This window comes from Prunus avium, chromosome 1 (genome assembly GCF_965620075.1).
Source record: "Prunus avium chromosome 1, drPruAviu1.hap1.1, whole genome shotgun sequence".
In the NCBI taxonomy this organism is placed as follows: Eukaryota; Viridiplantae; Streptophyta; class Magnoliopsida; order Rosales; family Rosaceae; genus Prunus; species Prunus avium.
Window position 1 is genome coordinate 16,441,137 of NC_142284.1, and position 15,160 is coordinate 16,456,296.

The 15,160-nt window shown below is 36.2% G+C and overlaps 1 protein-coding gene across 1 annotated transcript; it reads right to left on the minus strand.

Annotated features, from left to right (window-relative positions):
- Positions 1-551: 551 nt before the first annotated feature.
- On the minus strand, positions 552-13,221 carry LOC110760472 (importin beta-like SAD2). Its single transcript, XM_088245376.1, has 22 exons — positions 12,967-13,221; positions 12,475-12,610; positions 12,306-12,393; positions 11,957-12,106; positions 10,627-10,789; positions 9,766-9,950; positions 9,494-9,667; positions 8,744-8,889; positions 8,542-8,665; positions 8,271-8,451; positions 6,931-7,090; positions 6,788-6,829; positions 6,588-6,706; positions 5,044-5,242; positions 4,467-4,598; positions 3,758-3,861; positions 3,277-3,456; positions 2,928-3,067; positions 2,667-2,806; positions 2,285-2,445; positions 1,575-1,701; positions 552-1,477 (listed from the first exon to the last, which is right to left on the minus strand). Exons 1-22 carry the CDS (start codon positions 13,054-13,056, stop codon positions 1,317-1,319), a joined length of 3,102 nt encoding a protein of 1,033 aa, XP_088101502.1. The 5' UTR covers positions 13,057-13,221; the 3' UTR covers positions 552-1,316.
- Positions 13,222-15,160: the final 1,939 nt, after the last annotated feature.

The following is a 15,160-nucleotide window of genomic DNA, read 5'->3' on the forward strand; positions in this document are numbered from 1 at the left end:
GATGCTGCCACCACCTCTGCTACGATCACCATCTCTAGTACCACCACTACTACTTCCACCTCCATTTTTTCTTTCTGAAAATTGGTGTAAGAATAGGAAAAGGGTGGAAAAGACGACACTCAAACTAGAAAAACAAAACCAGCTTAACATTATTTTTACTTTTCATTAATCTTCTCCAATGTATTTTCTCTTCATTTCTAACAAAGAATCAACGGGAACTTAAATTTTCTCATGTTTGTTTAAATAGGCGTTTAGATTAAAGATAAAACTGAAAATCCGACCACGGTATTTTATTAGCCTCATCGTATGCTTTGCCCACCACTAAATACCAGGGTCCAAAACCTACTTCCAATTAATTGGGTAAAGGCAAGTTTTGGTTCCAGGGCTTTGGGTAAAACCCAAAACAATTAGTGGGAGACAGTGAAAAGTCTTTTAGGCACAGGGTACAAATAAAATGTATATATATTTTTTGTAAGCTATAAATATAAGGTTGTGAGATAGCAATAAAAGGAACTTCGGTGTTTTTATATAGCAAACATGAGACAAGTCCGGAAAAAAACCCACCGTTTCCAATTAACCAATCTGTAAAAATAAATATATTCATCACTGTATTACAATAAGCAGCAAGCAACCCTTAGAAGCTCTCTGCATTGATATCAAAACTCCCAACCCAATAAATCGATAGCACCGACATTTGTTGACTATTTACGAAAATAAGAAAAAGGAAAAGTGGGGGAAAATTTTGCAGGCGGCCTAAACCAAAAAATATCAATACAACCATCAAATCACCCCATATAATGGCCACATCAAATGGCAAGAAATATTACAGACTCGGTGTGCTCGGAACCCTCGCTTGTATGCACAATGAAAACGTAAGGGATCCAAATCAATAAAATATCCTGTAGAAGGGAATCTCAACCTGAACAAACGGTGCCTAAATCACAGGAGACTTGTGAAGGAAAACGAGAACAAAAAAGGAAAAACGACGACACAAACCGGTGGAGAGAGGCATATCCTGCCATAGAATGGCCCGACTCACCAGACAATGACTAAGCCAAAACCCAGAGTTGAAGTGCCAGCTCCAGAGTTCCCCAATCTCAAATTTAGCATATTGGTGGAACTCATCAGACATGCTCCAAGTATGTCAAAATGAAAACTCCTTGGGGCTCAACGACAAATGCGACCACCAGAGTAACCAAATGCTCTGAATGGACCACCAACAACTCTGTTTCTCTATATTCCCATTACTACATGAATGGAAAAAGCAAAGATGACCAAGGCAAAATTGAAGCCACACCATGAGATATAAAGCAGAATCATGAAGCCGTGGCAGCCGATGCCTTCTCCATCTTTTCTTTTTCAATCTCTGCTCTCCTCTGTTCTGCATGCTGTGCAACACCATTAGCAAGAGCCTGATAATGAAAGTCTAGAGTCTGCGTAAGACTCTGAAACCTCAACGGATCTGATGCTTGCATGCCTACACGAGCAAAGCATAGAAAATAGAGCACATGTCAGACACGCCAAAAATTCAAGATTTGAGTTTCAACATATCACACAGGAAACTCTCCACTTACCCTTTACTGCATCTACAAAGAGGATAAAGGGGTCCACCTCATCAATTGGTGACTGTAACTCCTCATCATCACTGAAATCATCATCTGAGTCTTCATCAAATTCATCACTAGGGCGGAAAGACTTTGCCTGTCGCACCACCAAGTGACAATTAGTCATTGGACAGAAGATACATAAAAAGAAAGACTAATTAAGAAAAGAAGCCCATGTAGTCAAAAGCAACAATTCCTTAAAGGAGGCAGGGTACTCAGACACATCACCAAGTTGCATTGCCTCAAGAAGGACTGTTAGGCATCTTGTATTTACTTAGTGCCTGGGATTGTTTAAAGAAATTGATCTTAAACAGAAGTCATGCATTGACAATTAACAGAAAGCTTGACCAATTTTGCACAATGAGAATTTGTCTCGTAAAGGGGAAAATGAGAATTAAATTGAATTTCTGGGACAGGTTAAAAAGAACGAATTGTTCGCCCAACAGTTGCATGACAAACCAGAATAATATAAAACACAAAAGAAAACCACCATAAAATATTAAGTTTTCCCTCCAAACAAAAATACCTAATTAGAATTAAGGGTCCATTTAGACGGAGGTATTTCAAATGAGGAATTTGAACCAAGTTTTTAGTGTAAATTAACTAACTGAACATTAGAAAATTTCTCATGTTGATAAAATCTACAAATAAAATTGACTAAATAAGAAAAGAAGGCACACCTGTGCAGCTAACTTTTGAAGCTTCATGCTATCAGCCTCGTCGCCATCCTCAGCATCAACTCCCATTTCCTTATCCGATCCATCACCAAAATCATCATCATCATCAGTTTGGAAACCATCCATATCATCATCATCTTCTGCATCTTCCTCCTTTGCAGCTTCTGCCATAACAACGTTCATAAGAATTTAAAACTTAGTAACATATAACTGAAATAAATAAGTGTGTGAGCCATGCAAACAAAAAGTTATTACTACCTACAGTGAAACTTATAAATATTCTGATTTATAAATCCAAAATAATTCACATTATGGTGCTTGAAGTTCCAAAGTTTATATTCCAAGTGGAAGAATAAGCAATATAGATTAAGAGGGAGAAAAAGACCTGCAACTTGTTCCTTGTATGCAACCAGGAGATCAAGGGTGGCCCTGAAAACACGGCCCAATGCTTCCCCAGGTAACTGTTCTGCTGTAAGTGTCAATAATGATGTCAAACCCAGGCAGCAAACTTTTTTATCATGCTCCCTGCAACGAAAAACTCAATTACATTCTACATCCAAAACTTCTTTAGGGAGGGGCAATACCAATGTGAAATAAAATTCAGTCGGGTGGGGCATTACCAATGTGAAACAAAACTGCAAATTACCTTTTAAAGTTGGCACGCACACCACTTTTCTTAACCTGTTGCAGCATTTGGAACCAAAGATTAAAGATCTCAGTTGCAACACCCAGCTTTTGCAGTATGCTGAGTGTAAAAGCTGCATTATAGTACAGAGCATCGGCAATCTGCAAACAGAAAATTTAATATATGCTTCAGTATGAAACAAGCAATCAGGAAAAGGGGTCCAGCTTCAGTAAGTAACACCCTGATCCAAGGCTTGGAAGAACTATGGACAAGTTATGGCTCAGAAGCACTACGCAGAACTTATCACATTTAAAGATGAAGCAAAGGTTTCTATATCAAGAAACATAAAAGTTAACAACTGGCTACTTACCACTTGAATGAGAAGACATTTCAAGTATGATTTCTCAGCTCGACGCAACCGCTCAACTGAAATTCTAAGATATGGCTCAACCCACTGATCAACCTGCCCTCTGCAGTTCTGAAAAACTACTTGAATGAGCTTCGGAGCAGGCTCAATATCACTGTCTTCCATATTTTTATCTGCCATTATCTGCACAGAACAAGAACACATAAATATCTATTAGATCAATTAAATTCACAAAAAACTTTTACTAAGTAGTCACCAACTTAATTCTCAAGCAATTCACTAAAGCAACGGGAGGGATCCTTGACCAATCATCTTCTTAAACTGAGTAAGTTCTACCATATAGTGTGTTAATAGCAGTCATTTCATGAATTGTCCCATTCAAGAAGACAGTTGCTAACACAATAGAGAAAACAAGGGTAGAAGACATTTCCTACATGTATTGTTCAGTCTAGCAAGAATAAATTGGTAACATAAAGGAACTTACAGCCGCAATCATATTCCAAAGGCTTTGCTGGTAGTCCGGTTCTTTACAAGTGAGAAAGTGTGCAGTCCCCCTGGAAATGTAGTTATCTAAAGGAACCAGAATATCTACAAGGAAACACACAATATGAGGATGGAAAGAAAAAAAGTACATGAATGCATAAATCTGATTGCATGGACCATCAAAAGTTTAAATCAGGCAGACATTTTGCTACTTCTTCCCCAACTCAACATTATACTATCATGTTTACCATTAGGTAAAGCTGTACCATTATACAAGTTCAAGTCTCCCATGGATTGATCACATATTCCAGCAGGTTTCTTTTTATCGCTTTTTCATTTTTTTTAATACTTTTTTGCCTCAATGGGGTCTGTGTAGAGTCATGGGTCATGGGTCTCATCTCTTCGATAAGTAATATCACAAGCAATGAATATCAGAGCTGGAAATGATAAGTCAGTAGTTATACACTTAATAGTACCATATAGCATGCTGTAACTGGAACTGCAAAACAAACAATATTTATATCCCCCCAAAAAAAAAACCACAAACACAAAATAATTATCACAAAAGTTAAGAAAACTATAAAGCATCATGAAGTTAACTAAACAGATTGGCAGATAATCAATAAATCCAGTCAAAGATGAACAGGACAAAACATAGAATAAATAATATTTAAAAAAGGATTGTGAATAAAATATGAGAATTAACTCACTTGAAAAGAAATCAATAGCCCATTCTGACAATGCTTCCATCATCAACGGCCAAAGACTCCACATATCCAAAGATATTGTTGGAGCGAAAAATGTCATATATGACACAATTTCCAAAACCTCTTCAAAAACCTCTGCATGAGAAACATCAAGAGGGGATGTAGAACTGTTGGTGTTGATCAACAATATGTATTATATGAATATAAGAAACACAATATTTTCCATCAATAAATAAGTGGAAGGATGCACTCAAACCCATGTTTAATGCTCACATAATTTATTTACTTTTCCTTTCCTTTCTCCCAACTTAGCTTTTTTTGTGTTGGCCAGACACTTAGAGATGAGATCAAAGGAACAGAAAATCCAAGAGCTTTTTTGTATTCTTATATTAAAAACAACTGCAATATGCAGAATTAATGAAATTGATGGCATGGAATTTAGACTCATCGACAGCAACTTGCTCCAATAAATAACAGTGACCCCAACACTTGGGAAGACAGGGCAACAAACCAACTTTTAAGCAGGACTTGACAGAAGTACTAGGCATACAAGACAAAGGAAAATAAGTATCATCCAAACCTTGGCCATCAGTTGTCAACATTCTGCGCATTATAGGAAGCAAAGTTGGTTCAACTTGGACAAAAAGGTGAGGAAGCCTGCTCACTGATTCAAGAATGGTGCTAATAGCACGCAAACAACCAACTGCTGCCAAAGCACCAGGATCATCAGCATCATCATCAGCTTCAGCTGTATTCATACACCTCCAAAATGCAGCAGCCTAAAGAGAACAAAACACAAGAATTAGGCCAGCACATTTCATGATGATGCAGAAGTACTCTCAAAACGCGGAAAGTAAGGGCCCATCTGGTAACGTTTTCAGAGATTATTTTCAGAGAATGAAAACGAGAAAACGAATTTGCATTTTCAGGATTCAAGAATGCGTATGGTAGATTAATTAGAAAACATATTCAGAAAATAGAAACAGTGAAAATGTGTCTGGTAGTACAATTTGAGAATAATAATATGAGCTATTTTTCAAGTGTATTTTTGCTAATGTATATTCTAAAAAAATAATTAAAAAATAATAAAATTCTAATGTTAGAAAAACCTAGAGTTATATTTAATAATAAGTGAAATTGATAAATAAAAAAGTTAAATTTTGATGGTTAATTGATAAACTGAACAAGTATGCATCTAAGAATAGTTTTTAATACTTGCAAATTTTTTTTTCCCAAAATAAATACAGATTATTGAGTAAAGAACTTCTTGTAGTAGGATATGAGAATAAAATAAACAATGAAGTGTCATTTCTTTTCAACTTTTATTATTTTTTTAATATTTTAATGTTTATTAATTAAAAAAACCTAAAATTATCTGAAACTAATGTTTAATTAAAACAAGATTATATAAAAATAAATAACAAATTAGCACACTTTTCCTTCCACCTTCTTCTCGACTTTTCTTCTCCCAACTCGCAGACTCCCCACCACCCACCTCCCCTCTTTTGTCACTCTCTCATCTCTCTTCATACATCCTCTCCTCCCATGAGTGCTGGTGTTGCTTGGGTTTATATAACCCATGTGAAAACAGCAACAAAAGCACACTGAAACACATAATTCAAACCACCACAATAACTATCACCCTCGATTTGTTCAATTGGGTCAGCAGTGGCTGTTATGGTTCGAGTGATTGGGTGGTGACGGTGGAGGGAGGCTGTGGTGAAGGCTATGGCGTTGAGGAGTTTGATTCAAGCCAAGGATCTGACTGTGGTGAAGGCTGTGGCATTGGAGTCGGAGTGGGTCTCAAAAAAGAAGGCAAAGAGAGAAAGAGACATTGGGGTGTTTGATTTTTGGTTCTGCGATTTGAGAAAGGTGAGAATGGAATAGAGCATGATGATGTCTTGTTCCAGCTGAAACTATTCCCCTGTTTTCACTTCCCTCTGAATACGATGAAAACACCTAAAAGCTGTTTTCTCGTTTTATGAAGAAAATTGAGATCGTTTTCATTTCTTCATTTTCCGTGTTTTCAAACTTCATAGCACCGAATGCATTTTTGGTTGTTTTCATTCTCAGAAAACAGAAAAGGGGGTTAGAAAATGATAACGAACAGGCCCTAAATATTACCAGATTTTGGCATAAACCAAGGGCATAAGGTGCCATTTCCTCCCCGAACTTGTCCACAATTGTTTCCAGAGTAAAGACGAGATCCTCATTCTCCACCTCATTCATGAGCTTGAAGAACTCTGAACAGAAAAATGTACAGATTGGTTAAGTGTCATGATTATTGCTAATTGATGCATAGCAAAGTTTTCCATGCCACATACCGTCAAGAAGCTGAGGAAGAATAGGTCGGATCTCATTCAAATCTGCATAGCATACGAAAAAGATTACGTACATCAAAAAAATTAAATAAAAAAATAAAAAACTACATAAATGCAAGATCCACAGTGGAGAGCTGTGTAAATACCTCTGCAAGCTTCAACAAAGGAGCGCAATGCAAAAACTGAGTCAACTCGAACAGGAAGTTCTGGATCCCGCATTCCCGCAACAACACTATGCAATGCTTTACGGAAATTGTTCGAGTCTGAGAAGTTAATATGGGCATACTGTCCAGCGACCCAGGCTGCCTAATATTCATGTCATAATTCAAGCTAAGAATAACTCATTGATAAAAACTAACAATAATAAACGAAATTCCAAGATAATTTTATAAAATAAACAGTACAATGAATTGAGCAAAAACTAAACAAAAGGGAAGAATCATGCACAAAGCACATATTAAATTCAAAATTGCTGGAAATGTAAGAATGAATAATACAGAAAGTCTACTCTCCTAAATTATACAAAGGGGAAGACAATATATTTAAAACATTGTGGAAATGAGGAAAAGAAAACCAAAGACTATTGCGCAACACATATAACAGCTGACCGGCTTCGTTATTAAGCAACAAACATGACTTTTTTGTTATTTGAAAAAAGAAATAATATTTTACTGCATATAACAATAAAATGCAGGGGTGGCCATGGCCACAAAAAGAAAACAAAACAGAGAAATAACAATTACACAAACAAACCCCTAAACTTCAAGAAAAAGAAAGCCATGAAAACTAGCAAATGGTGGCTTTCCATCTACTAGAAAATGAATCCAAAAAGCTAAGTCTCTAAAGTCTAGAAATTGATGCCATAGCGAAGACGATAATCTAACTTTCTCCCATAACGTTGTTAAACATTAGTGACATCATTTCCTGTGAATGCATCATGAATAGCTTGATCCATTTCATTTTAGAATCTAATGAGGTTCATTTAAACTATTAATAAAGGAACCCTCTTTGTTTATGGACAGCGATACTGTCCCCATTTCACCAGCAACTTTGATAACAGACTGAGGAACCAGTGATGTTCTATAGCTCAACTTACAATGGATTTCCTATATTCCCTTTGATATTTCCAACCCAGCTTCTTGTTTACGGGGCCCTCTCTCTTTCCACCAATAACTCCCGCTATGTTGCACATGCATCGAATGAGCACACCCCTTTCTATTATGCATGCATAAATAGTGTGTATTTCGAGTTGCCAGGTAACAGCTGGTTGCTGTGTAGCACTCTGGATTGTAAGCCAATTTTTTCCCTTTTTTATTCTGATTCTTAGACAACATGGGTTACTTTTTCTTGGAGTCTCAAGACCACTGGCTTGTCACGGTCCACCTCTTTTTTAATATGCAATACTTTCTTGCATGGGTGCAACAAGTAACCGAATAAATACAAGCACAATAATGCTAACATACAAAAGGAATTTTATGTAACAAACCTTAGCTCTAAGATGGCCAACAGGACTGCTAAACTCAGGGAATACATGTTGCACCAACATACGCTCAAGTTCAGACTTGTAGGGTTCAGTTTGTTTCAGTCTATCGCAAAGTGCTCCAATAGCAAGAAGAGCACCATCTTTTTGCCGATATGGCTTGTATTCCACTGGCGCTTCATCATACCTAGATCAGGAAACAAGAAACTTATGAAGAAAAAACCAATGTCAAAGCACCAAATGTATGTATCATTTTCAAAAGATTATGAAAAGCTACCTCTTAAAAATTTCGACAATGAACTGAATGAACTTATGAAGATTTTCCTTTCCACGTTTCCTCACCAACTCACTCACAAAATCCATGGAAGCTGTCCTGGGACTGTATAAGTCTTCAATGATATCTGCACCAGCAAGAAAACAGATAAATCACCAACAAAACAGAGATCATCAAGCAATAAAACGAGATAGTGAAGACTGACCATAACCCTTCCTGACATATTCATGTGGGTCTTCATCCCAAAGCTTTAGATCATTGTCATTGAAGCACATAAGGGGAAAAACAATCTCAAAAAGAAGAACATCAAGTCGAGGTTGCAGCAGATTATACATGCTATTCTTCGAGATACTGCATATACATATTTAACAAATGAGAGGTTAGGGAGACACCAAATTGTTCACACATATCTCACCACTAGAACAGTACAATAAGAAATTCACAAATATAACATAGCTGTAAACACAAATTTCCTATTGAAGGTTGACAGTACAAAATACACCACTCAACAACACAAGAAGACCCCCACACAGTTTAAGTGTGTGAGGAGTGTTGGGGTTGTGAGGAGTTAACATAGAGAGAGTAAGGTGGAAGCAGTTCTCTCTCTTTTCAAACATGGGGTATATTTGGGTTTTTTTTAAATGGGTTTAGGGTTCAGATGGGTTCTCTTAAATTCAGATATGTTCAACGAATTTCTCTTTGGGGCTATACATTAGTCACATGAAATAAGCTCACTTCCAAAACAGGGGTTTGTGTCTTCATGTAACTACAAGCAAAATTCAAGCACATGTATTATTCATAAGATCATAGTCATTTTAAAATTGACAGGATAATAAATAAAAATCCAAAATTGCCATTTTAAAGGATAATAAAATGGAAAAGTAAAATCAGCACCTAATAAGACAAAACAAAACGAAATAAAAGGACTTAACCTATGAGGAACAAAATTGCCCACCTATTGCTCAAATACTGAAGAACGAGATTGATAACTCTGTCAGGTAAGTAGCCACCAGTTCGGATCACATTCAACAAATTTAAGTGACACTCCAGAATCTTCCCAGCATAATTCTTCTGAAACATTTGAGCGAATGCTCTGTTTTCTGGGTTTTGAAGTTTTAAATCGCCAAACCTAGGGATCAACATGTAAAAAGAGATTACATGTCAGAAATATGCTTTAAAACGTAAGCCACAGTTCTTGTTCAGTTCTTATTTAATCTAAAAGTTTACCGAGTGTACAGCCGATTTAAAATGTGAACAGTCCATTTCTTCACCTTCCACCACCCCCATGCTTTTCTAAGCTCAGGATCAGAAGGTTGGCCTTCCAAGGGAACAGGTCTCTCCAATATGTTTAAGAAAAGCATCATCCAAGCATTGAACACATTTGCATCAAATAGTTGCTTTGGAATCTCCAGCTGAAAAGAGACGCCAAAAAATTATACGTAAATAATGCTAGTCTAGAATTTATCTATTAGATATAAATGATTCTTTTGACCTCTAATTTTTTCCTGAATCAATAGTAATAAAGGTTGAAAAGGTCTTCTTGAAAAATTTCAAATCCTATCAAGTACTCACTAACCAAAATGGACACATTCTGAATTTAAAATAAAATAAACATAAAACCTGATAACTAAAAAAGGAACAAAACTATAAATCCTTTGCATCTATGTTTTTATGCAAAGGACAAGCTATCAATATACCTAAATCAACACACATCTATATAACTAAAGAGCCTGTGTTTTGTTAGAGATACTAGTATAAGAATAGGCAGGATTATAAACGTAGTATAGAAATATCTGCACAATTAGACAGGAAATAAATGAAACTTTGAGTAAGGTATCCGCATGCCTCTTTCTTGCATAAGTAAGATAGAAAAGACAAAGGGGGGCATACTGAGAAATTAACAATATCCCTTCTTTAAAAAGTTGGGTTGCTAGCAATTCTATTAATAGAGTTTGCAGAATATCCACCAGCATGAGCTTTATTAAAAAAGGGATATGTATCACCCATTAATATCCATGTAACCAACACAAACTTGACACTTGAATCCACTACAAAAGCACAATGAAAAAATCTCTGTCCAGAACATACATATATGGATGACCAGAAAATTTTGCAGATAAGCTTGATCAAATCTGCCACTTCCAGTGTTGGGTTAGGAATTTGGACAAGCCTGCTGAATATATTGAGTAGAGGCGGGAATGTCTCCTCAACAATGCGATAAACTGGGGTCCTCTCCTCATCAGATTTGAACCTAATAATATAAATAACAAGAAAAATTTCATTACTAAATCTGAAGGTACACATCACGCCAATATTAAAATTGGAAGGCCTCTCCTTAGCTCTTAAGACTTAGAAATACTAGAATCATTACATATTAATAATTAATATAAAAAAAACAATTTTCCATAACATGGTTAACATAACAGCTTCTGAAAAACCCGGATACCATGTTATAGAGAACAAACAAAAACTGCAAATAATTTTTAATGTCTGTTCAGTAACATTTGGGTGCACAGTGGTTTCAACTACTTATAAATTATTAAAAAATATATATTATGAAAATAGCTGAAAAAGTGAGAACTTCTGTATCTGTCAGTAGTTCTGATCTGCAGCACAAGTACGATTTGGATATTTGCTTACTGAATAAATTGAAGATATGAGCAGATAGTTATTAAGATTTTGCATTGTACAAACCATAAGGAATATGCAACTTAGATACTCATTCTAATCACTGGAGCAGATGAAATTAGTAATATCATCCTTGTGTGCATTCTGTGATATGATAGAAAGAGAAATATAATAGATAAGTAATTCTCTTAAATAGTGATACTGTACTGTACTCCATGTAGGTGATGACATTGACCATACATATAGTCTTGAGGAAGTAACGGAATGTGAATTAGAGAATGACAAGCATTGCTCTGAATTTGGAATGGAACAATGGTGGTCTAGAAAAATACATAAAATCTAGCCATGATACTTCAACAATCCTATATTTCTAATGTTTGGGTGGACTGAATCCAATTCCACACTTCCACCACCATAGTGACAATTTCACACTTGTGTTAGTCTACATTACTGGATATATGCAAAATCCGACACACAAACATATATATATATACACACACAAAGATTGTTAGAACTACAACAGGAACCTTAGTTATCAAGTAACCAAATAAATTAAGGGAAAACTTGAAGCCTACATTACAACTATAATAGATATGAAGAACATCGTATATGAGCACAGTAGTCTTCATTATCTATGTTTCAAACTAACTTCAGGTTCAAATCAGTAACATGCATCAGATAGAAAAATAGCTAAAGTTTAAGCTTTAGCATAAGGCAGTGCAACTGCTGACAATAGCCATTCGAATTTATGGGAATTATTTTAAAAGAACAGCATAAAATAATGACTTACTCATATTTTCTAGAGAGAATCCGCAAAACAAACAATGCTCCATAGACTTGTTGATCTTGTAAGTTATGTTTCACCCAGTCTAAAAGGTGCGGCCACTGCTCAGGGTAATCAGCATGAATAATTGTCTTTAGGCACTCACCTAGCTGTACCCTGTACAACATGAAATTTGACATCGCCAGCACATAAGAAGATGAAAAAAAAAACCAGTTCCACAAGGCACCATATTATAAAGAACTAGAGAACTAAAACTACAGAGTATTTAATGTCCGTAAACTGACAGACATAGTAGTTACATCTACCTATAAATAACTGAAATAGTAAACAATCATAGCAATACTACAAAAAGTACCTTAACAATGGGGGAACCTGTGTAACAAAGACTAGAATGTGATCCCTCACCACGTCTTTATCACTCTGTGATATCTTCTGCTGCTCATCTACATCAACACGCAAAGAATAAGCAACTGGAATCACCAGCGTGGCTAGGATACTAGCTAAATAACACAATCATGACATACCGGGATCAAGCGGTGACCAATTCTTCGCAATGAAATTCTTGAAGTGGATACTGCCAACTTGCCGCACAGCCATGTCACAATTGCCATCGACTATAATTTGTAACAGTCTCACCAAATGCTGTGGTGTGTACTGAAACTGTAAAAGAAAATCCAACATCAAAGACGACATCAGAGAAGAAGGGGAAAAAAACACAATCGCACATACAGAAAAGAAAGTCATTTCTATGCATCTATTATCGACTCACTATAATTCATCACACAAAAAAGTCAACATAAAACTCGAAACTAAATATAAATCCTCATATCTCTAATAAGTTCTCAGAATCACTCCTCTTCTTTTCAAAAGCAACTAAACCTATTAAATTGCACAATCAAGGTCAATTCTGATCACTCACAATTATGCGTCAAAATTATATCCAATTAACCAAAAATTTGGCAAAATAGCTTCGACACAAAGCATTACATGAAAATTTAATTCAAACAATAACGAACCTGATTGAGGCTTTGCTCGGCGGCTTTACGTTCATCCGGATTGGGGCTGAGAGCAGCTTGCAGTATTACAGCGAGGCCCGGAAGATCCATATCCAGATAATTGACGATCGGAAGTCTAATTTGATCAAAAATTCGACGATCAGAATTGATCCGAATCTAAACCCTAGCAGGAAAATGTATATGCGAATGGTAGAGAGTAGTGACGACTTACTAGGGTTTAGACAACTTGCGGAGAGAGACAGCTAGAGGAGTGGGCTGCTATTTAAAGCACTAGGGTTTACGGTTAAACTAAAATCGTTTCATTCTGGAATTAAAAAACCTAAAAATCACACGTGCTTAGAAAGGAAAAAGAAAAAGCAATGTAGGTTATTTACTGTTGATAAGACAATAGTTTGGCAAGAGTTATTTACACAAACACCCTATATGATTTTTAGCAATTATATAAAACCCTCTAATGTTTTAAAAATCAAATGAACAAGGGTTTTTTTACTAAAAAAATAATCAACGAAAAAAGATTTTGTGAAAACAATTTAAAACCTTAAGGAGTGTTCGTATAATTTTTGAAATGTCATGAAGTTTTGTGAAAACACTGAAAATCTCAGGGGTGTTAGTATAAATAACTCGTTATTAAAAGGATTTTATGTCATTTTCTCCTTTACCATCACGCTAATCAAACTTTACAAGAGCCTAATAATGAAAGTCTAGAGTCTGCATAAGACTCTGAGGGCTTGTTTGTTACACAGTGCAGGCATGGACTGGCTTGGCTAAGATTTTATCTCATATTTGTTTCATCAAGTTCTAATTTTAAGTGGGATTAATTAATATGGGCCCCACCAAAAACACCTTATTAGGAGTTCTTAGTGAAACCCAACTGGAGAGGTAGGACTAACAGTCCCAACCCAAGTGACAAGCAACCAACCCCACCCAAGCTCCCCACAACCACCGACCCCCCAAGTGGCAGCCACAACCACAACCACCAGACACGACTACCAGCCATGACCACCAGCCACAACCACCCAAGAAGGAATAGACAAAATAGAAGAGGAAGAGGAGAGAAGAGAGAAGATAAAATTTTTGAAAAAATAGAGAAGGAGAAGGCAAAAAAGCAGAGGGAGAAGAGAAAATTTTCGAAAAAAAATAAAGAGAAAAAGTAGACAGAAGAAGAGGAGAGAGGATATAGAAGAAGAAGATGAAATAGATGTAAAGAAGAAGAAGATGAAATAGATGTAAAGAAGAAGAAGATGAAAGAGAATCAGAGAGAAAGACGAGGAAGAAGAGGAAGAAGGGAAAAGAGAGAGAAGAAAAGTCAAAAAAATATTTAAAAACTTACTTTTCAAAAAAAATATTTTAAAAAAAAAATTTAGTCCTAGTCCAATCAAACATACATCAAACGCAATACAAGTGTTATCTAACTTATAACAGGCCAAGCCAATCCAAGACAATCCCAATATTTAGTCCAGTCCATGAGAGTTCGCTGTACCAAATGACCCCTGGAACCCAAACGGATATGATGCTTGCATGCCCAGCCTACACAAGCATTGGTTTGCCGAATATTTTGGAAATGTGTGGCAATGTTAGGGCCTGGAAAAATCACGATGATGGGCCCAACAAAGATCATTGGACCTCTATTACGGGGTACGGATCCACTATCCCCAAATTGGGTGTCCCCCCAATAGTTTGTTGACACATGTTAACTAACTTAACAGAGAGTTAACTCCGTTAACTCTTTTATATGGCAATTTCAAAATTTAAAAAAAAAAAAAAAAACCAAAATACGACGGCTTATGCGAGAGAGGGGTACTTGCATCTTCTCCATTCTCCACCCTCCCTCAAACTCATGTTGTTCATTTGTTGCATCTCTAGTCCAATGCCCTTGTCGATGTTATACCACAATAGGTTGACTTCAATATTTACCTCCTTGTCAGCTATTCTGCAAGCTTCACTCAATTAATTTGATGTTAGGGCATGACTGAATTTTGGGGTTTTTCATGTGTTTGGTTATCTATGAAGAATTTGTGAATTAAATACTTAATTGGAGTTTAATCGAGTGCTGTTAGGATCTCAAGATATAGTTTTTTTCCCACATATGAGGTGATACAAATCCTTATCATTTCGACTAATTGAACCAGCATCTAGTGGGAGGATCTCTTTACTTTAACTAGGGCTCGTCAATGGGCTGGGCCGGGCTAGCTCG